Source organism: Dipodomys merriami, unplaced genomic scaffold (assembly GCF_024711535.1).
Source record: "Dipodomys merriami isolate MVZ:Mamm:240054 unplaced genomic scaffold, mDipMer1.0.p SCAF_52, whole genome shotgun sequence".
Taxonomy (NCBI): Eukaryota; Metazoa; Chordata; class Mammalia; order Rodentia; family Heteromyidae; genus Dipodomys; species Dipodomys merriami.
The window spans coordinates 71,153-97,875 of NW_027206091.1; the positions used below are offsets into that span (position 1 = coordinate 71,153).

At 37.8% G+C, this 26,723-nt stretch overlaps 1 protein-coding gene across 1 annotated transcript in view; it reads right to left on the reverse strand.

The window, feature by feature from the left end:
- Positions 1 to 1,467: 1,467 nt before the first annotated feature.
- Positions 1,468 to 26,723, reverse strand: part of LOC138811277 (RNA-binding motif, single-stranded-interacting protein 3-like) — a 770,298-nt gene continuing 745,042 nt past the window's right edge. Inside the window, exons 6-7 of the mRNA XM_069999013.1 lie at positions 6,176 to 6,267; positions 1,468 to 1,560 (exon numbers count right to left, since the gene is read on the reverse strand). Of these exons, the coding sequence (XP_069855114.1) occupies positions 1,468 to 1,560; positions 6,176 to 6,267 (185 nt within the window). The remainder of the gene's footprint in view (positions 1,561 to 6,175; positions 6,268 to 26,723) is intronic.

The window sequence follows — 26,723 nt, forward strand, 5'->3', positions numbered from 1 at the left end:
CTATGGGACTCTCACCTCCAGTTAATCAGCAAAAAGCTGAAAATGGAGCTGTGGCTCAAATGGTAGGGTGTCAGTGTTGAGCAGATAAAGTTAAGGGACAGTGTCCAGGCCCTGAGTACAAGCTCCAGCATTGGTACACACACACACACACACACACACACACACACACACACACACACACACACACACACACACACACACACACACACACACACACACACACACATACACAGGTTAGTGATGGTAATGTGCACAACTCTTCCATTTCCAGTATCAAAAGTACCGGTTAGCTCACTGAAACAAACAAACAATATAACCAACTGTCAAAAGGAATTCTCCATAACTGTCTCTTAAAAAACAGTTTTCTCCTATTAATTTTTTGACACTTACTCAAATGTCACATCATCACATAGGCTTTCCATTCCACCGCTGAACATCCATCCCTGTTGTACCTCCACTACTTTTAATTGTCTTCAATCCCAATCTTATCCCTTGTTTCATGTGTTTCTATAGTAGAGTATGATCTTTGTTTTTTTTTTTTTTTTTTGTCGGTCGTGGGGCTTGAACTCTGGGCCTGAGCGCTGTCCCTCAGCTCTTCAGCTCAAGGCGAGCGCTCTACCACTTGAGCTACAGCGCCACTTCCGGTTTTCTGGTGGTTTATTGGAGATAGGAGTCTCACGGTCTCTCCTGCCCGGGCTGGCTTTGAACCGCGATCCTCAGATCTCAGCCTCCTGAGTAGCTAGGATTACAGGCGTGAGCCACCAGCGCCCGGCTAGAGTATGATCTTTGTGAAAATTTGATTCCGTTTTATGTCTTCAGCACTCTGTGTGTGTGTGTGTGTGTGTGTGTGTGTGTGTGTGTGTGTGTGTGTGTGTGTGTGCGCGTGTGTGTTAGTACTGTGGCTTGAACTCAGGGCCTCAAGCTATTTGGTTTTTTCACTCAAGGAGTAATCTGCCATGGCTGAAGAGGAAAAGATAACTTCTTTTCTTGTTTTAACCCATCCTGTCCTAGGGCTTGAACTCTTTGCTTGAGCACTGTCCTTAGAGCTTTTATACTCAATGCTAATCTTTTAACACTTGAGCCACAGCTCCACTTCTGGCTTTTTTGGTGGTTCATTGGAGATAAAAGTCTCTTGGACTTTTCTTCCCAGGCTGGCTTCAAGCCAGATCTCAGTCTCCTGAATAGCTATAATAACAAGTGTAAGCCATCCACTCCCAGGGAAAAAAGAGGATATTTTAACATCACTGTGTTCAAATATTCTTGCACATATATTTGAAGTAGAGGTCATCAGCTAAGTTGATTTTTACTAATTTTTTAATTTTTATTTTTTAATGTTAAATTATCATTAAGTAGTTATACAAAGACTTTAAGCTTAAATTTTGAAGAACTTGTGTAGTCCCTCAGCTCTGAATTATTTTACATATTAGATGAGGATGTTAGCCCTCCTCTGGAACTGGAATAACAGTCCTACACAATATCATATTTCAAGGGCATGAGAAGGGCTAAATCTTTCTCTAAAGGTGTTTCATCTGAAGGAAGCGATGTGATGTTTACTTGAATCTGGAATTGATGAGAATGCTAGTTAAAAATACACAAGACTTGCCAGGTGCTCAGTATGTAACAAGCTTCTAGATACTCTAACAGTAGATGAGAAGTCAGTCTCCAAGAGTGCCCTCAACAAGAGAGGCCAAGAGTCCACTTCATGACATAGTCAGGAGGATTAAGATTGTGTAACTAAATGTATGAATGTCTTGCCATAAATGTCCAATGTGTTTGTTTGTTCTTTCCTGCCTCTCAGGAGACTTCTTAGAAGATGATGCCAATGAACTCCCCTAAATAAAGTTAATGTTAGCTAGGCTTTCCTCACGTTTCTCTCCCTAGATTCTTTGACATATTTCAGGACCAATAACTTTCTTTTATAAACCTTGACGTGATCAAGAATAGCAATACTTTACATTCTCAATGAAGAATGATAGCTGTATTAGAAATAGAGTAAATGTGAAGAATTCAGAATACGGAGCAGCAGGACTGTGGCTCATTACTGTAATTCTAGCTACTCAAGATGTTGAGATCTAAGTATTGTGGTTCTAAGCCAGCTGGGGCAGGAAAGTCCAAAGATTCTTATCTCCAATTAATCACAAAAAAAAGCTGAAATGGAGGTATGACTCAAGTGGAGAAGAGTTTGCTTTGGCAAACACATTTTGGGGCCCAGGCTCCAAAATCAAGCCCTGGTACCTGCACATACACACACACACACACACACACACAAGCAAAACAATAATTTAAAAATTTGAATTCAGAACAAGAATCAGATTTTATCAATATTATTTCTTTAATATACAACATGGTGTCTGGCAAATAGTTAAACAACAAAAACATTTTCAGATGAAGCTTTAACATATTTTAATAGTTTAGTTTGTAATAACACAATATTTAAAATATACGTGGATTTACAAAAGGTCTAGAAACAAATTCAAATTTAACGCATGACATTTGTTGTTATTATCATTTACTAAATTCTTACTATAACCTGGGCACTATGCCATTTGTTTTTAGCATTTTGAAAACTTCCTCCAAGCCGGGCGCCGGTGGCTCACGCCTGTAATCCTAGCTACTCAGGAGGCTGAGATCTGAGGATCGCAGTTCAAAGCCAGCCCGGGCAGGAAAGACCGTGAGACTCCTATCTCCAATAAACCACCAGAAAACCGGAAGTGGCGCTGTAGCTTAAGTGGTAGAGCGCTAGCCTTGAGCTGAAGAGCTGAGGGACAGCGCCCAGGCCCAGAGTTCAAGCCCCACGACCGACAAAAAAAAAAAAAAAAAAAAAGAAAACTTCCTCCAATAAGCCTATAGCCTAAGTCATTATTAGAGAATTTCAGAGTTATTTAAATAACATAGCCAAAGCCATACAGCCAGGTATTACCAGAAGGAGGATTCAAAACCAAGATTATTTTCTTTCCAAAACAATGTTCTTATTCAGCATGCTTTAGGAAAATATCCTAAATCTGCATTTTCAAAAGAAGCATTATTCTTCCTAGAAGACGCTAGACGCTTAGTGAGCAAGCATATGAAAAATGAAAATGTGACTCTGCATTAAAGGCTTTTGATGATGATGATGATGATGATGATGATGATGATGATGTGTGTGTGTGTGTGTGTGTGTGTGTGTGTGTGTGTGTGTGTGTGTGTGTGTGTGTGTGTGTGTGTGTGTGTACTGGGCTTGAACTCACGGTCTCATGTTCTCACTTGGCTTTTTACTCAAGAATGGAAGCCTGCCATATGAGCCCCTTGTGTGAGACACTTCGGCCCAGCAACAATGGATATTGTCAAGTGAAAGCCACTTCCTGAATAATCTGTGATGAAATTCCTTTTGATTGTCATGTCAGATAGTTTTCACATGCACACATTGGAAGATGTTAGCTAAAGAATAAATAATTCACATGGAGAGTTTCAGGTTAGCTCCAGCTTGGTATCAGAAATCTTGATTATTTGTGGGTTTTTGGTTTTTTTTAAATACTGGAGTCTTTAAAATTGGATACCACAGCATGCATAGTAGGATGCTGATAAGAATGAGGACTCAGAAGATGGCCCAGTGGATACTTAAATAGCAAAAATATATAGTACAAGCTTCATACCTCCTGTAGACTTCAGATTTATTTGATAATAAATAACAGCTATCACCAGAACAAAGGACATCCAATAGCTCAGTGAGAAACCCACCAATGCAGGTGGTCAAGCTTGTTCCATTGCTACGTAAAGGAAGGCTATATATTTGCTTCTGGGTAGTTAAATTACCAAGTCATTTATTATTGATGTTTTCTGGTAGGCAGATACGTGCTTCCCAAAGGCTTTGGGTTCAAACTTTATGAGAAAAAGAGTTACAATTTTACTTCTCAGATCACACAAATGATAATATAAAATCTCTGAACAACTTTGGCAATAATGTGACCTTCAGTATGAAAGATAGAATCACCTTACTGTGTACTTAAGTTTGGATAAAGGACCAGAATCCTGGCCAGGATAAATATTTACACATTTCTGAAGCTCTTTAAAATAATGTCCTTTTGGCTGGGCTCTGATGGCTCATGCTTGTAATCCTAACTACTCAGGAGGCTGAGATCTGAACTCATAGTTTGAAGCTAGCCCATGAGGACACATCTCAGAGACTCTCATCTCCAGCTAATTGGTAAAAAGAGTAGAAGTGGAACTATGGCTCTGCTGGTAGAGTTCAGCCTAGAAAATCTAAGGGATAACACCCAGGCCTTGAGTTCAAAGCCCAGTAATGAGAGAGAAAGAAAGAGAGAAAGAGTGATTCCTGTGTACTGGAATGTTAGAAGGAAAATATTCTATTCACAATGGCTCTTAAGTAGTTACAAGCTCAACTTTCTTTTCATGTTTCCTCAACTTAACTTACTGTATATATACATGCATAAGCATATGTATATACAATGTATCATATACATATATATGCTTGAAACAATAGAATTCATGCAAATGATATCATTTCTAAACTGCACAATGTAGAAACTTCCAAAATTCAGCTTTTACCAATACACTAGGTCAAAGATCTTCTAAAAACAACTTCTGAATTATTTGTATAATCATTTTTTGTTTTCCATTCAAATCCAAGTACACTTTGCCTACAACTAAGAATTCTACTTTATCCTTTGTTTTCTGGGTAAAGAAAATTGCTTCATTGATTCTTTGCCAAGTAACCTTTAAACTGAGACATGAATGTAATTTCCTAATTAATTAGAAATATTAACTTCATCCATCTTTGCTCATGACCAAATCCAAAGCTTCTATGCATAAGCCTGATGAAGAATATCATTACACAGTTGAAAGAACTCAAATTCTAATTGATATCACCTTGATAACAATTAAAATGTCATAAAGGACAATGAGCCCACAAAAGGAAGTGACTCAAGAGGCTGCACCCAGTTGCCAGAAAACAGCTGCAATCACTAGGAACCAAATATCCTACCTCTAGAATTCTGAGATTGAAAATTGTAAAATGTTATCAGACAATGTTAGCAATCATCCTGAAAATTCCATTACTTCTCCACAATCTCATCAGCTCCATGAGAGGATTTCCCAGCCATTGTACCTCAGAACTTGATTCAAATGGAATGCATTGCTCAAAGGTTTCAAGTCTGTCACCTATTATACCTCAACTTTGGAGAACCTGGAGGTAAACTAAATCCAGTACTTTTAATTAGAAAGAACTCTTTCAATATTGGGTTGCATGTAAATAAATCCCAAATGACTATGACTTTAATATAAATGCCTAGAGATCAGACAAATGGCTATACACCCATAAGAAGTTGCAAAGACAATAGAGAAATGTCCCATGTAAACTTTACTGTTTCCTCAAAGGTTACATCACAACCAGTTTAGTAATTATAGTAGCACAACAAAACCAGGACGTCAACACCAGTGCTCTGTGTCCACAAAGACTATGTTATTTTATCAACTGTGTAGATTCTTTGGAGCTCTGCTACAATCAAGATATATATAATGTAGATTATTTTATGTGTTGTCTCTGGGAGAAAGTTTTGTTATAATTTCAGAAGGTTCCAGACAACTTATTCCATATAATAATACTTGAATATTGAGAAGTAGTCTTATCACAGAAAACCCAAGGCATACAGGCTAATGTGAAATTCCAGTGATCTAGGCAGGATACCTTTCAGCAAACTCATTTCTTTGTTCAGATCAGACATCTACATCATCCATCAATCAGCTCACCCAAACAAGAGAATGAGAATGAGCACATTTATAGCACACATGTTCATCAAAGACAAATTGCTGGTAATTGTAATATTCTACAACTGTTTCTCAGTGAAAGTCCTTAGCTGGCATGCATACACACATACCTCCTTTCTCAGGCAAAACAGAACACTTCACAAGCGTCTTTAATCACCAATGATGATACTCCAATGAAAGAGCACATTAGTAAATACATACCAAGAAATAATAAAATAAATCAGCCAAATTATTCCAAGCCAAGCCTATTGGAATTTATTTTCCTAACCAGTTTATATAAACCAAGTTGTTGCAAATGCCATTATTTGAGTCAGTCCACAGCAAAAGAGAGACTTTTAATAACACACACACACACACACACACACACACACACACACACACACACACACACACACATCTCTTGCAGTCTTACCTTGGCCATTTGAGCCTGCACACCATTTGCTTTGAGGGAGGCTACAGCTTTCTGGGCGGCTGCAGGACTGTCAAAATCTACAAATCCATAACCTGCAAAAACACAAAACACTTCATTGGTACTCACAGGATACATCTCTCTATCATATTGATGAAGGCAGGTTTATGCTCAGATTGCATTCATTTCTTATGAATGGTACCCAGTTGAACACAAGGCTTTGAAATCAGTTGGTCTCAGTGCTTTGGAAGACAGCATAGTATATCCAAACAGATAAGTAGTAACTTATTTCCTGGAGAGTGTTTTGGACACATAAAACAGCTACCTGCTTTAGACTACTTTGGTGAGAAAGGCAATATATTGTTTAAATCTCCTATTCTTGTTTTGATGGATATCCCAGAAGCCTGAAGAAACAAAATTCTGGAGAGTTATTTTTTTAAGTTGATATGTAAATTTAAGAAAATCTCTAAAAACAGATACAAATTAAAGCATGAGAAGACCTTGAATTACAGTTATCACCATTAACTCCTGTGATGTCAATTAATGCAAGTAGACTGCAGAAATGGACAGACTGTGGATGTCAGGATTTGAACTCAGCCCCACTTGATTACCACACCCATTTCTCCTTTGTTTCTCCTGAGGATGACATCACAAATAGTCTATTTGAAGTCTTTAATGAGCTATGAGTAAGAGTGAGTAAATGGATAAATACTGAAGCTATTAAAAATAAGAAACAAAAACCCATTTTGTTTCTTTGTTTATTTGACTCTTATTGGAGAGGGTAAAGGAGTTGCTTGTATTGCTCTGTCCCCATGCTCCTAGAAGTGTGTATGTATCATGAGTCCAAAGAAATAATAATATTGAGTCAATGAGATAGGAATTCTGTGTGTTCTTAAGCTAGCTGATGCTAGTCCAGGATTTGCTAGCAGCAATAACAGATGCCAGAAATATTTAAAATACAAATGATAGAGAAGAGTCTGAAGGCAACTTATCCAGGCTCTTCTGAAGCTTACCCCATGAATCTCTTAGGTTTCTCTCTGCATCTTCACACAGATCTCATTTAGAAGATTCTAGATGAGCCATCGAGCAAACTACTAGCCTGTTCTAGCACTACTTTCACCATAATAACAACAGAAGAGTGCAAAGGAGTTCAATTACTAAGTTGTTTCTTTTAATGTTTTCATTTTCTCCCCTCTCGTTCTATCATCTTCCTCTTCTTCCCAGTGTGTTATCATAAAATGAACGTGTTACACAGCAATGACCATAAATGCTCTGAAAACGCTGAGCAAAGAAGCTGTGAAGTTGGTTTCTAATCCAAAAGGAAGTACGTTCTGTGAGTACTGCTAATCCTCCCTTTTGACATACTTTCGACTAAATGGGTAACATATTATTATCATGCACTCAAACCAATAAGAGACAGGCACTTACGGCTCATGGCTTTTTATCCTATTTACACAGCTGAGATCTGAGGATTACAGTTCAAAGCTATCCCAGGCAGGAAAATGCATGAGACTCTTACCTTCAATTAGCCACCAAAAAGCTCAAGGTTGAAGTGTGGCTCAAATGACAGAGTATGAGCTGTGAGTATAAGGCTAAAGGACTGTGGCTTGGCCCTAAGTTCAAGCCTTCATAACAACACAAACAATAGCAACAAAGAAAGACAGTAAGGCAGGAAGCACACAACAAAAAAACAGGACAATCAGGAAGAAGAGTTCTTGGAAGAAAGGAGAAAGTAAGACTGAGACATTGTCTCTCTGTGCCAGGTGCTGTGCTGAGTGGCTGACATATTGAGAAGTAGTGACACAAAGAAGCCATGTAGCAATGGCTTCCTGAATAATGCTTATGCAGAAACAAGGGGGCTGAACCCTAGAAACCACTTAATTGACAGTCAAGGCCCTTTCAAGTACACCATACTATGAGCTATTAGAGAGTTCTATTTGGTGGGCTATTTCTGACAGCCTGTGAAATCCACCAGGCAGATGACTGAGTCCTTGAAAATTCCTCAGAATTTGAAGCTAGGACTCAAGGACACCATGGAAAACAACTGCATGAAAGGATCCAGTCCAGCTCCTTCCTCTGTGTATTTGTTCATGGAGTGGCTGAGCCTGGAGCAGAGATCTGGAAATGAGATGTGAGAAACACCTTTTCACCTCATGTTTTGGGCCATGTCTCTCTTTCACACAAAGGCTCACTCTTTTATTCAGCACCCCAGGTCTTTGCATGCCAAGCACAATGCCAAACAAAATGTATGAAGTGTTGGAAAATACAGCCCCAGTTTCCACCTTTATACAACTTACAATTGAGCTGGAGATGGCTGCCTCATGGCAGATAGGCAGATCATTTACTCCATGATTGCAAAATGGAAGATCCCACTTGAGGGAAAACCAGAGCATATCAGATAGAATCTAACTGTTGCGTCATGGCACTACCAGAAGTTGTGAAGGAAGCTGAGGCGGAAAATGATCTGCATATGAGGACTAGATCTTTGCGACAGAAATGGAGAGCAAGAGTGGAAATGGGGAGGTGATGAGGAGATAATCAGGGGGCTCTTGCAGCAATCCAAAGGAGAGCAAAGCAATGGATGTCACAAAATGGAGAAGCTGAATTCTATTTTTGTAAACAGGACTTTAGTTAGATTGAATGGGTTGCATGTGATTTTTGCAATAAGCCACTGGACAAGTGATATTGATTTACTGAACTGGGAGACTAGAAACTAGTCCAGTATCAAGAAAGGAAAATGAAAATACTGGTATTAGGTATGTTGCTCAGAAAAGCCTATGAGATCTCTAAGTAGAAATGTCAAGAAAAGTTGGATACATGGGAACTATGTTTCTTTGGGTCTGGCTTACTTCACTTAATATAATTTTTTCCAAGTCTTTCCATTTCCTAACAAATGGGGCAATGTTATTCTTTCTGATGGAGGCATAGAATTCCATTGTGTATATATACACCACATTTTCTTGATCCATTCATCCACTGAGGGACATCTGGGTTGGTTCCATATATTAGCTATGGTAAATAATACTGCAATAAACATAGGTCCCATGGTTTCCCTTATTTGCAATAAATAGTATATGTCTGAGACAAGCAGAAATGGTCAGATAAGTTGATGTTAGGTGAAATGAACCCCAAGATAAGCACTCAAATGTTTTTTTTTCTTGAGATTGTTTCTAACGTTTTATAATATGATTTCTTTGTTGCTTTGTATGTCCTTCCCCCACAGTATAACCCTTGTTTTCACTGTATTTGGTGTTGGTATACTTTGTGAAGGGGAAGGGAAAAAACAAATTGTTTAAATAGGGATACAGGCGGACCCATTGCAACAATGAGATGTACAAGATATTATGTCGAAAAACGAACTTTACAACTTTGGTGCAGGGGAAGGAGGGTAGTGGAGAAGAGGGGAAGGGATGAGAAGGAAACAAATAAAATAAAATAAAATAAAGAGTTGGATACATTACGTTGGTGCTCAGGAGATGGAATTGGGAATAGAAATTAGAAAGTGATAGCAAAAATATGTAATTTGCAGAGATGAAAGCAGACAAGAATGTCTATAATCAGTATTTTAAAAAAGAGTCCAGTTTTGGAATTTAAACAACTTCAGCATTTAGGTGTTCCATGAGAAAATGAGTTTGCAAAGATGGCTCAAGGAGAACCAGGAAGGAAAGAGGGATCTCAAGAGGACTGTGATGTCAGCACAAGGAAAACATGGAGCCCCGTGTGCTCAGGTCATGGGAAAGGTGGCTCCAGAATGTTAGAGGAGAAAAAGGTTTGCTGGCTGCTTTGCAATTTTGTGGCTGAGAAGGTGATTTAGAGACAGAATGATGTGTATGTGCATGTGTATGCATATGTGCATGTGCATATGTTTGTGTGTGTGTGTATCCATGTGCATGTATTATGTGTGGTTATTCTGCACCTCATTCTAATGTACCATCTGTGTAGGGAATCTATGGAGTACTTGTTTAGGGTGGAGATGTAGCTTCATGGTAGTGTTTATCTAGTATGTGTAAGGCTCAAGATTCTACCAATAGTAATAATAATTACTGGATCAAGGTCAGATACACAAGTGCCCTCTTCAGTCTGGGTTACCAGGAAAAAGAAATAAAGAACACTGTAGACTACCTTGTGTTATACCATTGTATATCCTGTTGCTGAGACCTTACCTGATATGTAGCCCTTGCTTAATAAATACGTGTTAAAAGAAGTCAAAAGCGTGTTTTAAAATGTCAAGTTAATTTCCAAGCCACCATATTGATGGATGATTGAAATGTCTATTGCAACTTTTGCTAGGGTTTGCTAAGCAGGCATTCTACCACTTGAGACATGCCTCTTGTCTCCCTCCCACCCTTTATTGGCATAGTTATTTTTCATATAGTGTCATCAGCTTTTTGCTCAAGCTGGCCTGGGACTTCATATCTCTCATATATTAGAATAACAGTTTATGTCACACAGATTATTGGTCAAAATGGAGGTCTCATTATCTTTATGTATCAACTGGCCTCCAATAATAATAATAATATTTTTTTTCTCCATCTCTTACCTAGCTGAGATTACAGGCATGCACCACTATGTCTATCCATACAAATACATTTTGGTGATAAAAGAAAAATATAAATACTATGTGATTACATTCTGGGTTAGCAGTGCTTGCCTCCAAAACAGCTGTAATGCAAACTCTGCCTTTGGTACCACATCAGCTTCTTCTCTAGATTCCTTTCATCCTTCCAACCTCCACATGACTTAAGACCTTATAAAACTGAGATGCTGATATATGTGGCCAAAGTCTAATCCAAACTCTGCCTTTGGTACCACATCAGCTTCTTCTCTAGATTCCTTTCATCCTTCCAACCTCCACATGACTTAAGACCTTATAAAACTGAGATGCTGATATATGTGGCCAAAGTCTAATCCAAACTGAAAAAGTTTGGTGTGAGACAACACCCCGGGCTTTCTCTGAATCAGGGACTTTAGGGCTGAACATTAGGACAAATGTTGCTCTGAAGAGTCAGAGTGCCAGCAGGGGGCTAGTGCCTCCTCAATACCAAACATCTGTTTTGATGTCTCTAGCCAACAGGAAAGCCAAGGCTCCCAGATCAAAACTTCACATAAAAGACAAGCTACAAAGCTGAGCTATTGCACTGAGTTGTATGACTTTCACATTCACTTCCAGTAGTTAACATGCATGCTCAGAGGTAAAAATGTCTTGTTCTTGAAATAAACTTTGCATTCCTGAGTTTTATGTGGCAGCAGAAGCTACGTGACAATCAGAAGAAACCAAATGAAATATGAGGCTGCTTTCACTGAGGAACAAAGTAGCTCAATTTGCTTTTAATTCCTTAATGATAAACAATCAAACAAGAACCCCTGTGCGTACATCTGGTATGAGGAAGAGATTAGTTCAGCCCTAGCTATCAGTGTTTTATAGGAACTCTGAGGTCTCTGTAGAAAACTGGCAAATGTGTCTCCTCGGAAATGGCCAGGTGGCCTTAAGCCCACCCTGTCAGTCCTGCAATTATGTAATTAAGCTTGGCTGCAGGTTCAAGTGAATGAAAACCAAATGTCACTGCTTTCTCTAAACACTCCTGTCCTGTTTCCCTCTTTGTCACTCAGAGATGGCCAGCAGTTCTGCAATCAGTGGAAGATAAACAGGAGAAAGACCCAGCCCTAGAATAATTAGGTCATTTGCCAAACATGCTCATCCCATTGACAGAGCTAATCAACACTTTCCTGAAATACTTTCAACTTTGTGCGTTAAACTTTGGGTATTTTTATTTCACTACCAGCCAAATGACATTATAGAAAAAAAAAAGCAAAGCAAAAAAAAAAAGATATAAATAGCAAGAGAATTCTACTAACAAGACTATTTATTGCCAGAGGGTTTGAGTCTTTGCCCTTCAGTGTAGTTGTAGGTAACAAACTTTCAAAGACCTTTGCTGTTCAAAACCTCTTTGAGACCATTCATTTGGATTTCACTTTAATCTCTTTACTATCTTTAACTGCTTCTTTGCTATTTGTGGTGGTGGTGTGGGCTTATTAAAATTCCTTATTTAAATTAAATATGCAGCTGGATGGCTCATGCCTAGAATTCCTAGCTACTCAGGTGACTGAGATCTGAGGATCACTGTTTGCAGCAACCAGGGCAGGTAAGTCTTTCAGACCCTTATCTCCAATAAACCACCAGAATTTTTTTTAATGCCAGAAGGGGAGCTATGGCTCAAATAGTAGACTGGTAGCCTTGAGGAAAACTCCTAGGCCCTGAGTTTAAGCCCCAGTACTTGCACAACATGAAACAAAATAAACATCAATATCCTGAATATTAAGTTACCAACACTGGGATTGTTCCGTAGTAGGATGAAGGGAGTTCTGATTGGAGGAATGCCAAACTGAGCCCCTGCTTCAGTCTGCCATGGAATCTCTGCCATGGGATCTTCAGCCAGCCAAGGGAGATTTGTTCTCTGTGGCGTATATTTTACAACACTTGCTTTGTTCTTCCATTTCAGAATGACTGTCCTAAAAGCCCACTTGAAACACAGATGGCTTGGTATAACATTCAACTTCTTTCAAGAACAATCCAGCTGTGAGTAAAACATGATTTCTAAACAGAAGAAGTGAATGCTGTGGCTAAGAATTATGTCTGATTCATTTCTGCTCAAAGGTAACAGGTGGATCTGTTAAAGGATTGCTTCTACAATCCCCCCTCCTCATTTCTAGTAGGTAGCATGGTGTCTGGCTGGCTCAAGAGTAGGAAACTTAGCAGAAGAAAGGGAACAGTGGCCTGCAGGCTGCCAGCCATTTGGGTAGATCTGGGCCTTCTCTGTGTCTCAGCATTTCTGTTGGATTTCACTTGATGCTCTGAGTGGTTAAGTGATCACTGAATCATTCTTTGCTATTAGATTTTCCAGTTTTGTAAATTATGCAATCAAGGATAGCAGTGACTGCTCCAGCCCTGCCTTCTTATTTAGAAACTCCAAAGGAAACCCAGTACTTTTGTTGAACATCTTTTGCATGCATTTCCTGTGAGTTCATTCATTTCATCTGTGAGACAGGATCTGTCATGCAAGTGTTCAGTCTACTTTAAACTTTGGAAAAAACAACAAAATATAAAACAAAAATCCTTTTAGTAGATGTAAATACAGAGATAACTCTGCTTTTTTGGAGGCAAAAACAATCCTGAAAACGTTTAAAATCTCAACTTAATTGTGCTCTAAAACATTGTTAGAATATAAGATTCAACACTTTTTACAAAATTTTATAGAGCACACACACTGCATGTGCGAGGAGCTGCAGCCTCAAAGCATTCATTAATTGGGATAGGTAAGCTGGGTCATCATTCCCACAATAGAACAAGCAGCTTGCCTTGCTCTGCTCTCCTAGTGCTGCAGATTCATTGTCTCACATTCTGTGCTAGAAACGCTAAGATTAGATGCTAGTTTGGGGAATAGGATTTTTCCCACAATTAAGGACTTTTTAAAAAAACCACGAGATAACTCTCCTATACAATGCCTAACTTTATTTGGTACTTACCATGTGTAAAGACCATAGAATGCTCGGTACTGTAAAAGGAAATAAATGAACTCTAAAGAAAGAGCTACTGCTCTAAAATGACAACTATTTTCTCCAGGTCGGAGCAAACTGGATGCATTATTGTGCAAAAATGGCAAAAAGTATAGACTGGGGAAAAGAAATAAGTCTCAAAGAGTATTTCCTGGCAGAATACAACAATTACAAAAACAGACAAATTGTGAGAGTAAAGTACTTAGTAGTGCGCCACTTGAAAATGGGACAGTTTCTCGTTCTGTTTATGTTGCACAGAAAGGTTTATTAGGCTAAATACAAATTCAAACCCCCCAACTCACTTTCCTCTTCATCATGTTCAATTGATTTTTAAATGAGAGAAATTGCTTCCTGACACTGAATAAAGTAAAAATTAGGATCTGGAGCTTTATTTAGGGGCTTCGTGTGATCATTATGCTTTATCAAGTTTAACAAAAGTCACTTTTTGCCAGGATCTAACCATTATTCTATTATATTGTACAGATGAGAAAGAGCAATCTGACTTGATACAAATAGCAGATGAGCCTCTGTGAAGCATGCAGCCATGCTTTCCTTTGCTTTCAGACACTGTTCAGAGTTACGACTGAATTGTGTATCTGTGTGAACTACTGATACTGTCTCCTCCATGGAAAGTGCGGGAGGAGCAGGTGTACTATGATGAGTGCTTGGGCAAGCTCCAGGTTACCGAACAATTCCATTGCTCTTTGTGACTATGATGGAAGAACACTTCATAGCTGTGCAATCCTCAGCCCACAGTCGAATAGCCAAATTTAACTAAGATCTTTATTTAGATGCTCCATCCTTCTCCCAGCCTTATAGATTAAAATGACTAAATACCATTTCTCCATTGTGGAACAAAGGTACTAACTTCAATCTGAGCCTCCTTCGGAGAACAGTCTCACTTGGTCCCACATACTGGAATCCATTTTCCACACTTAAAGCTGCCACAAAATGGCCTAGAATCAAGTTTGGAACATCCCCTCCTCATCAGCATGATCTTCAGAGACTGACATTTGTCATCACATTGGGCAGCCATCCAAAGGGATGCAGTAATTATCTCCATGTGGAAAGGAAGAGAAAGTGAGTGCTACATGCAGGGTAATCCATTTAAGAGGCATGCATCTTTTTGGATTTCTGTATGCCTTCTTCATATGCGATTTACCTACATGTCACTTCTCTATATTTCAATCTATGGGTCTTGTAGCCTGAACTATGCTTATGGGAAAGAACCCCATCCATGACTGCATCCACTCAAACCTATGACACATTCATTTCTAAACACTTTGGAAGGTTCTGTTTAACTATAGTTTTGTGCAATTTTTAATTATGTCCATGGTTTATTGAATATATTCTGCGAATAATGTTCATAGGCTTTATTGCAAATATTCCAAATAAATGTCCACGATAACTGTCCCCATCAGTATGCTGCATAGTGGCTCTTACATCTTTTTGGACAATCTCATCTGATATACAAATTACAATCCTGATTTTGATTAAAATGTAAAAATAGCCAAGTGTACAGATGGGCAGTTGAGAGTAATATGTTACCAGGCTCATAGCTAAAAAACAATTAAGACAAATACTAGTCATTGAAATGTTAGATTACTTCCACTAAGCTGAGGTTTTTGCTGACCTGCCCAACAATTTTGTCCATCACTTCCCCCTTTTGAAAGGCAATTAGAATCAACTTCTAGGTGGTCTCGATTCTATGTGTTAGAAATTCTGAGGGCCTTATAGCATAATTATGTGTAATTCTTTCTAAATGAAATCACAGAACAACAAAAAAAACCACTTTTGCAAATGGCTTTTTAATGTTACATCTTTTCTCTAAAAATAAATATAATTTGTTTTCTTCTAATTCTAAAAGTTATATAACTTTGTTATAAGAAGTCTAGCTAATTAGAAAGAAATTAGGTATGAAGGTACAATGCTAAGATAAATAATTGCATGCAATTCTTGTATTTTAACCAAATGTTAAGATGATTTGCAGTTTTATCATTTTATTTTTTTCTTCTTTAGCACCTATGAGTACCATTCTGCTCAAGACAAACAAAGCTATTTTACCTGTCAATCTGTTGTATTCATTCTCCAATAGACAATGTCTCAAAGATTTCTGAGTTCTATCTACACTATGACTTTTCCATTGTTTCCTAATTGTAAAACCGATTTATTCCTATATTTATATATTTTAATTAACAAAATAGATACATTCAAAGCCTCCTAAACTTTAGAAAGTGGTTTTTCCTATTTTCTTTGTTTTATTCAATAATGTTTCAAGAATGCATTACAAATGGAATATATCAGAAACTAGTCAAATCAATTTCAAACATTTATGTCCTGAAAGAAGAGGTTGGAACCCCATTTCCCTGTCTCACTGGTTAAGTTGGATCCTCTCAAAGAAAGTTTATGAAAATATCAACACCTTATTAGAAAAACATAGAGATCTGTGCTTCCAAAAAGATTCTAAGAATTTGTTAGTCATGTTCTTATATGATGATTTCCTTAGTTACAATTTTGAAGTAGAATAATTTTCAATGAAGACATGTTTTCCCCAAAAATGTTTTACTATAATTTGTGAATCAACATACTTGATAAATGTCCCAATTCTTTGAATCACTCTAAATAGCTAACATTCTATAGCAGAGATTTTTCTCTCCCTTCTAAGCAGCTTCCTGATTGCAGGATCCCAGGTCAGGTTGTTTATGTACAAAAATGTACTATTGTTTATGTACAATTGTCCTAAGAGAGTAGAACTTGGATCACTAGGGAAATGCACCCAGAAGAGACAGTCTGTGATCAGAAGATCAGAAAGTTGGCATCACTTGGGAGTTTAGTAGAAATGTAAACTGTCAGGTCCACTGTGGATCTACTGAATTATACTCTGTACTTGACAAAGTCTGCAGTGACTCATATATATGCATACCAAAGATATAAACACCCAGGACTGCAGCAAGCTACTCATCAATCAGGATGGAGCTTGTGCTTCGCATAAGACTACAAAGAGAAACAAGATCTTAGAAGTTATCTTATTTAACTCTACATGGTCTTCAAATTTCTCTACTCTTCCTTCTCCAAACATTCCACAGGGGCCACCTGGACAGCTGTTATGCTGAAAAAATACAGTCTCCCAAGCAAGTCCATACTAGGTAGGCTAAGCTATTTGATAAGAAACTGGTATGGTAAAAGAGCAGCCATTTCATCATATGATCTGGATTCCAATCCTAGCTCTGCTATTTGATTACATTGAGTCCTTAGGCACAGAACATTCAACCAAAAATAAGGGCAAAAATATTACCTTCATAATTATGTTGGGTCTGGATAAATTGAAGTTCATTTAATATACCTGGCTTTGCCCCTAGGGCATCCTGTCTCCAGCTCCTTCCCTTCTTCAGACTGTGGTGAATTCTAATTCACCAATTAATTCATTTGTGTTAAATACATTCGAAAAGACAAGTGAAAAAAGAGTGCATTCCTTTCTACATGTAACACATCTTTATAAATTTTAAATAAGTTCTATGTCTTCTTAAATTTGACTATTTGAAACTCCAGAGCTGTGTTATTTTGATTTAATAGTCTTTTTCGAACAAATTCATGTCCCTTTCTCTTCATGTTTGTCCATCAGAGGTCTAACTCATTCGATTTAGTTACAAAGTTCAAATTGGCTCTGCACTAATACAACACTTTAAACAAGAAATGTTCATTTGAGGAAGCAGGTAACCAATAAATGTATTATGCAAATTCCAGTGAACATTTTATGTGCACAGGATAAAGATTCAAATTAAAGTCTCATAACCCTTAGAAAATTAAAGTTAGCAAGCACTGAAGTTGATTTGCCCTTGAACACAAAAACTACTAAGGGCAGACATTCACACATCATTTCCACAAGACTGAACCATTTCAGAAAGTTTCTGATTAAAATAAGAAATCTCCTAGGAGTCATAAAGATCAGCTACTTTTTCTTTTTTTTGCTAACAGAAATCATTTGGATAGGCAATTTTAAAGTGCTATGCATTGGAAGGAATTGGTGAACTTCTGTGTCATATTTTGAAAAGTTAATATTCTAAGTAATTGGCCAGTGGAGAAAATCAAAAATTGCAAAGCAAGAGGGTACCCAGGATGGAAAAGCCAGGGGATTTAAGGGATCAGCACATGAGGCCTGATTTACAGAGCATTCCTGGTAACAACCTGAGTGGCAGTTATGCAGTAGAACATTTTGCTCCTTCGATTTCCCTTCACTTGCTGTAATAATGGGACATAATCGTCACCTTCCTATTACTCTGTCCTGTCCACCTCTGTGGCTTGCCAACAGCCATTCCACCACTGCACTCACTACAGAGAAATAATGGACCATTAAGAAGGCTAATGCAGCCTTTTCCTAGTGGAGATCAGAGAAGCTGTCACCAGCATTTTATTAAATCAATAAACAAGCATGAGTGTGAAGAAGATAGCTTGAAAACCCCGTTCTGCCCCAATTTTTACACTTTGGAGACAGGGTATGGGTTCCAGTGCCAAGAACAGCCTGCTCATTTATCAACCCCCGGAAATCAATTCCTTTTCCTGTTCATCCTTTTTGGAAACTAGGCAGGATGTAAATATAAAAACGCTGCTATTGATTGAACTAATGCTCAGCAAGGTTCTGTTCAGAATTCTGAGCTAGATGCTATAGAAGGAGAAAAAGACAAATGAGACACACACTGTCCTCTAGGAGGGTGAACAGCCTGGATGCAGAAACAGCCAAATGAACACATGGAGCCCTGTGAGGGCTTTCTACAAAATGTCGTCCACATAAAACCCTATGGCCCATTCAAGAAAGAAAACTTACTTGTAATTACTGTAGAGGTGATAGAAAAACTGAATTGAATTAAGCTTGCAAAAACTTTCCTTTTCCATTTTTTCTCTTATTCTCTAAGTTTTTCACCAACTTCATTGAAGTCGAGTGGTTAAGGCAAGTGTTCCATGAAATATAACAGGAGCTAAACATTGTCTGACCATTTCCTATTTACTATGTCATAATTTCTTATCCAAAGCTCATGCAGCTCTCCTGCTCTCTTGCTCTCTCTCCATAATCTTGTCATGTTTCTTTGAGATGTTGCCCTTGCTGGTCCTGTGACCAGGTGCTCAGCTCACAATCTGCCAAGTTAGATTCATCCTCCCTCCACAGTGCCCTTCGGTGCCCTGGCATAATCTGACCCTTGTCCTGTTGATTTATATGATTGTCAATTATGATATGCCAGATGCTGACATCTCACACCTGTAATCCCAACAACTCAGGAAGTAGAGATCAGAAAATTTTGATTCAAAGTCAGTCAGGGCAGAAAATTCCATGAGAGTTCATCTCCAAAATGACTAGAAAAACCAGGGCTGGAGGCATGGTTCAAGTGGTAAAGCACCAGACAAGGAAACATGAACCTTTGAGTTTTTTCCTTGATATCAGTAAAATACATGCACACACACATGCATACATATACACACATATATGTATGTATATACATATATACACACACACACACATATATATATATATATATATATATATATATTTCTTGATAGTGACTTATTACTCTCCTTTGATAGCACTCTTCCTTTTTTCTGTCATGGGGCTTGAACTCAGGGCTTGTTCCCAGGGCTGGCTTTGATTATGATCGACGGCTATCAGCCTCCTGAGTAGCTAGGATGACCGCTGTAAGCCACCAGCATCCAGCTTCGTAGCACTCTCTTTAAAGCCTACTTCCCAAACATCCATACAAACTGATCTGAACTTAGGTACTTCTGGTTACAAAGAACAGATACATTTCCCAATACAAGGCCTCATAATTAGACGAGGTTCTTTTCTTTATGTATATCGTGTGTACAAAAGAAAAAAAGGTTGTCAAATGTTTTTATGTTAATGCTTTGGCTCTTTTGGAGGGGTGGGGATTGATTTGTAGTACAGGGCCTTAAGGTGTCATTAACACAGGATACTTAACCCATCAACAAACTCTGTGCTCAAGCCCTCCCTGTCCCTTGCCTAGTTTATGTAACTTAACAAAAGGACTATGAACAGTGTTGCTAAGCAAGAGAAAAACAAAGTGGTGAGTTGATGGCTCCTCCTGAATGACAGGTTGAGAAGCCCAGATGACAAAGTCACTGGGCTTAGAGAAAGCAGAGCTCTGCAGTGAATAGGGGAGTGAAATCAACATTTCCAAATCTTACCCTTAAAAACAACCTTGGAAATGTTTGCGAGCACACACAATCTCACGAAGTGGCACAAGCCACAAATGTTTTTCTTCCTGACACATTGAAACCATCTTAATAACTCATTCCCCAGAATCTCTGAAAGCTCTCCCTCCACTGTACCATTTAACAAACAGCATGTACGAGATAAATAAAACTTTGGAACACAGCTACGTTTTATTGTTTTCTCTCTCTCTCTCTCTAAACTTCCAGTGAGGGGGAAAACAAATTCTCTTTCTCCTTTGGATATCAGTATTTTATTTTTTTCTGGTGCTGATTCGGAGGCCTAGAATTCTCCTGAGATAATTGATCCCTGGGAGCAACAGAAACAAATACTAGTCTCAGAAGCTTGATTTCCAGCCACAGGAGGAAGAAGAGGATAGAAAAGTAGGATTCAAGAAATAAAATCCTGCTGCCTAAAACATCCTTCTATAGGAAACAAAGGAGTAAGGCTCACTGTGACACTGACCTTTATCTATTCACTTACTTATTTTGTGTTAGTACTGGGCCTCAAACTCAGAGCCTCACATGCTTACTTGATCTTTTTGCTGAATTTTGGCAGTCTACTACTTGAGCCCTAGCTCTACTTCTGGTGTTTTCCTAGTTAATTGTAGAAAAGAGTCTCAAAAACATTTCTGCCTGAGCTGGTTGCAAACCAAGATCTTTAGATCTCTGCATCCTGAGTAGTTAGGAGTATAGGCACAAGCCACCAGTACCTGTCTGACATTGACTTTTAAGGCATATTTCTTATGACAGTTGATGTATCTACCTGTGGTTGAGAGCGTTATATTGCGGCCAGCATTGACCTTGCATTAGTGTGAATCCCAGCTGATACAGTGAGGTGATTCTGGAGAGTGCAACCCTTTCAGCTGTGGGAGAAAGAATAAATTGAAGGATTGTGGTTTACATGGAAGAGATATTCAAAAGATTACCAAAGCCAGAAGGGCAGAGAGTCTGACTCAAGTGGGAAAGCACTGTTGAGTAATTGCAAGGCTTTGGGTTCAAACTCCAGTACCACCCATGGTGGGGTGGATATTACATAGCAAAACTGTGCAGGCAGCTGATCTCAGTTAATCTTCACAACACTTTATAAATCTTATGGCTCTAATTTTGAACATAAGATAACCTGATCTTGGAAAGATACATTTTCTTATAATACAGATAAGCTGCATAAGCCATGTGAAGCTGCACATTTGGCCTTCCCTGTGATATATATTGGAAAAAAATGGCTCACCTATAAATTCAGAAACATTTTCTAGGACATGTTCTCCAATGTTAAATGTTTACATATAATCCAAAGAAAGAAATTCAAGAAGCTATATTGGTCCCCAATTTTAGAAGGTAAACTCTCAATAAATGCTAACTGAATAAATGAGTGGAAATATTCTATTAAAATATGCAGTTCTTGTGTAATTAGTTCAGTGGCATTTTCTGGCTGATAGTTCAGGATACTGCTAAATCACAGAGTGATCATCATTTGTGGAAGTGTCTGAAAATGAAGTAAATATTCAAGAAATATTAGTTAAATAATTGGGTCATTTAGGAATTAATATACATCTCCTGGCTAGTCACCTTTTTTTGTTTGTTGGTTGGTTGTGGGTCTTGAACTCTCAGCCTGGGCACTGTCCCTGAGCTCTTCAGCTAAAGATGAGTGTTCTACCACTTGAGCCACAGTGCCACAGTGCCACAGAGCCACAGTGGCGGTTAATTGGAAATAAGTCTCACGGACTTACCTCCCTCGGCTGGCTTTGAACCAAGATCCTCAGATCTCAGGCTCCCAAGTAGCTAGGATTATAGGCATAAGCCGCCAGCACCAAGTGCTAGTCACCCTTGAAAGGAGAAATAGTCCTGGCTCAGATGTAGAGAACAACAGCATTCTCTCCAGGGCTCTCAGTTAACTTATAGGAAGGAAGTCAATTGAGAAGAGAGACTTCACCTGGGAAAGACAGTCAGTCCTCTAGAAAGCCTGCCCTTCTGAATGACTGATTCTTACTTCAAGGTCAGGAGCTCAGGAAACCTGGTCCTGTACTCTCCTAGATCAAAGCATAAAATCAACTGCCTTATTAAGGCTTTGATTTTGGCTTTTTCCCTTTCTTTTTTAACTTTCAGGTTTTTCTTTCAGTCCTTTGACATTTTCAAATCCAAACCCCAAGTGAACTTGTAGGTGGGCTGGTGATGTCTTCAGGCTTCTGTTCTCCTATGCTTACATGATTATAAATGTCCCAGTGCTTGTCCATCTTTCTGTCTTTCTTCTTTCCTCCTTCTCCCCCTCTCTCCCTTTTTCCCTCTCTCTCTTCCTTCTTCTCTTCCTTCCTTCCTCCCTTTCTTCTTTTATCTTTCTTTCCTTCTCTCTATCTTTCCCTCTTTCTTTCTCTCTCCCTTTGTTTCTTTTTTTTTTTCTCCTTTTTTTTTTTAAGGCTGAGTCTCAATGTGTAGACCAAAATGACCTTGAACTAAAGATCCTATTGAGTATAGATTTATATTGTAAGTGTGCAATGCATTGCCTGGCTTCCATCTCTTTTTCATAATTTGACCATGGTTTTCCTTAAGTTATTTTAATTTATTTTTGTTTTTGAATTATCTTTAAGTAGTTGTACAAAGCAGTTTTAATTCAACATGTCACTTCTGAGATGAGTACTTTTCCTATGTGCTTCTGCTATGACTTCTCCTGCTTCACTGAAGACCCAAAGCAAAGACAACAATGGACCATGGGCTGGAACCTATAAAGCCATGAACCAAAATAAACATTTTTTTTCTCTCTCTCTGCGTGTGTGTATGTGTGTGTGTGTGTGTGTGTGTGTGTGTGTGTGTGTGTGTGTGTGTGTGTGTGTGTGTGTGTGTGTGTGTGTACCATCACCTCAAGTATTTTCTTATAGTAACTGAAAGCTACGAGAATGTGCTAGTCATTGAAAACAGTGCTTGGCATATTGTGAGGCACCATTCCCATCTATAAAATAAGCTCTGATAATATTTTTTCTGTCAGGGGATACATCAAGGGCTTTATTATTCAAAGCAAATGCTCAGTTGTTTTGTCTACAAAAAAAAAAACCCAGTGTAGTCCATAAGTTAATGGCACAGCTGCTCAAGTTCCCTTACACAATATCAGCCAATATTTAAAGACAATGAATAGACAGTCATGACCAATTCCTGTCTTGTAATCTTCCCTCTAATTCTAACTGGGTTAGATTTTTGCTTTCTGTTTTTATGAAAGAAAGTCAATCATGTTCTTTTAAGAAATGTCATTCTGTGTTAAATATTTGACTCTCACCATCTGATTATAGGAGAAGTATTGTGCTCATTAAAATATTTAAAAGGACAATTTATGTAATAGCATGACCACCTTGAATTCTACTCATTCCCAGACTTTTCTTTCAAAATTATGACATCCTTTATTTCTATTATACATTCTAAAACAAACTGCTACATATAAAGTGTTTGGATGAAAGCATTCTATAATCCTCAAATTAAAATGATAATGAATTTAAATTTCATTAGTAATTTTCCCTTATTTCAGAGACATTTGTTTCCACTTCATTGTTTACTGGGAAATATGTTTAGGTATAGTAGCATCCTATGCTGCTTTTGTTGCTAAATTACCAAGTATTTCCAAATGTTTTTCATATTTTAAAAAAATTCCTAAATTTGCAAAACATATAGGGCTATGATACATCCCATGATTTTATGTGGTAATGAAATGAGATGGACCTAGTACAGCTGGAAAAATATTATATGCAGAAAAAATAATTATAAAATTCCAGATGGGTTTTTATTTTTGGCATATAATATTTGTTTGGAAATATGGTGTCATCAAACTTTCAAAACTCAGGAAATTCCATCTGGTGTTTATATGTAGCTGTGAGAGGATACTTGGATTCTCCTTTTGTCATTTTTTTTACTCATATTGAACAAAATCATGACTGGTTAAATTTAAATAATAATTGCACCCATACCTGTCTTTTAAAATTTTTCATAATTCTTGTGAGTATCACTGTTGAGGGAGGTGATTGGAGGAAAGGTAAAGTAGGAGAAAAATGAGGGAGGGGTAACAGTGTTTGACAAGAAATGTACTCACTACCTTACATATGTAACTGTAACTCCTCTGTACAGAACCTTGACAATAACATTTAAAAACAAAAATAAAAAATTTCACAAGTGACTTAAAATTACTGAATGTTAAGTGAAGAGCTAAAGAGCTAGTTGAGATCACAGCACATAAATAAAATACCTTTCAATTTTCCAGAGTGCCTTATATTCGTAGGCACTTTATCAATTTGTTGATTTGAGTACTTGAGGAGTAGAAATAAATAAAAAATTCTCAAGTGGATTTTGGAAGGAGACTCTTGGTTTAGCTTCACAACTAAGAAATATGTTAAAATAATTTTATAACATTTTAGCCATTAAATCATTGAATTTATTTATTAATTAATTCATTTAATAAATATAAAAGGAGGCTTACTTCACTCAGTGGGCTGATTAATCTATAAAATATTAATAGATGTTGAACATGGGTTTTTGGATGATGAAGTGAGAAAAATTCTGGAGGAAAAAAACACTAATTTTTTTTTGGGGGGGGGTCTGGTCATGGGGCCTGAACTCTGGGCCTGGGCTGCCCCTCAGCTCAAGGCTAGCACTCTACCACTTGAGCCACAGTGCCACTTCCGGCTTTTTTCTTTTTGCTTATGAGGAATCGAACCCAGGACCTCATGCATGCAAGGCAAGTGCTCTACCATTGAGCCACCTTCCCAGCCCACTAATTTTTTTTTAACATTAAGCCTTTTCAGAAACTTTACAATTCTAAGTCCACTTTTAATGAAAGATAAAGAAGCTAGTGAATAAAGATGTTCATAGTATGAAGACAGAGCTCACGTCAGACTTATCTTTGGCACAGTTGGCTAAAGCTTTGCCAGGAGACAATATTCAAACTTAGACTTTGAGGGATTTTTTTTCTTTTCATTTTATTCATTATAAAAGTAATTTGTTCATTTAGAAAATGCAGCAAAGTATAAAGATGAAAATGAAAAAAATATTAAGGATATGGCATAGAGACAATTACTTTTGGGTTTTAGTTCCCTGGCAGTCTAGTAGCCACTTCTTGTTTTGTTTGGCTACCTTGATTTGTAGAGCTAAAGAACATGATTTGTAGAACTCTGTTGTGGTAGTAGTAGTTTTTCCATGCCATTAAATCATCTCCAGAGATATGGTTTTAGCCACTATGTAATTATACCACTACACTGGAACATTTGTTTTCCCTCTCCGTTTTCCTTTTTAGTGTAATCTGTGGTTCTCAGTGTGTGGTTTTCATATCTGCTCATTGGCTATACCCTGATATCTTCCTGGAAATGAAAATTATGGTGATCTCTTCTAGACTTTCTAAATCAGAAACTCTATGGAGTAAAGCCTAGTATATAAATATGTGTAATACTATACTTTCATAAATTTTTGTGAAATATGATGATGTATTACCTTTCATTTTACACAGAGGCCATTTTAAGATGTTGTATTTTCAGTATCTAAGGCTGTTTTAGACCTAGAGTAGGAGCTTAATTTTGCTGAACAAATGGAAACTTCTCTAAAGTAGTTTTATCTTCCCTTGAAATCTGGTGTTGCACATTTTTATGAGATTAAATTAATATAAGCTGCTTCATAGCTAAGAATCTAGAAAGACAACTAAAATTATGAGTCTTTTATTATAATGTAATGATCTTAACCAAGGTATGTATCCAATCATCTTTTAAATGATTTTGCCTTGGATTGTAATCAACGTGTATAATGTGCATTACTAGTGTTCTTTTTCTTCTCAACCATCACAGATCTGGATAGATTTCTTCAGTTTCATGTTTAATTCTTTCTTCTGTTCTAATTTCTTTCTAGAAATTTGTAATTCTTGGCTTTTACCATTTTCACTTTTAATCTGTTTCTAATGTCACTTTCCCACTTTCTTCCTTTCCTCTACGTGCTAGTACAATGTGTGTGTGTGTGTGTGTGTGTGTGTGAGGGAGAGACACACACACAGAGACAGAGACAGAAGACAGAGACACAAAGATAGAGTAAGAAAAGAGAGAGAAAGGGACAGAGAAAAAGACACACAGAGAGAAGGGATTGACTCAAAAGTCACTTATTTCAAGATGGTTGTTCAGTGTCCACTCCTTTATGTGGCTGAGAGCTCTTATTTCATACCAGCTTGTTTCCTAGCCTCACATCATGCATTTACAAAAAAATCTTGTCCTCTTGTCCCTTCATCTCAGCTTGTTCTATTTTGTGGCTTTTTTTAATGCTTGCCAAAAGCAATGTCTTCTTAAATCAGATTAAGTATGATAAGCAGCTTTCTAAATTTTCTGTTTCCTGTTATAAATAAGTTCAGAAGTCTGTTCCTTCTCTTGTTTTCAGGATGTTGTTGCTTTTCGTTTTTGCCACGGTATAGTTTTTCTGTTACATTTTGAATCATTTATACAAAGTTAAGAGAAAATAAATGCAGACAGGGTATTTATAAATAGAGTTAGTGGATTTTTTTTTGGCTCACCACTTTTCTTTAATTTTCTGGATTGAGATCCCAATCAAAACTGTAACTGAACTGCAGCTGGGTCAAATGTATGATTAGCACTCCATTTGCGTGTCTGTCCCAATCAAAGAATCACTATTGAACCAATCAAATACCTGCAAATCTCCAGTTCCCATCATGATGTGTATGCCTTTCCTCATCCTATCTCAGAACCTCGATTATTGGAACAGGACCACTGCCCAAAACTTAGTGTCAGCAGCTTTGAACTTCCATCTGACATTGCTC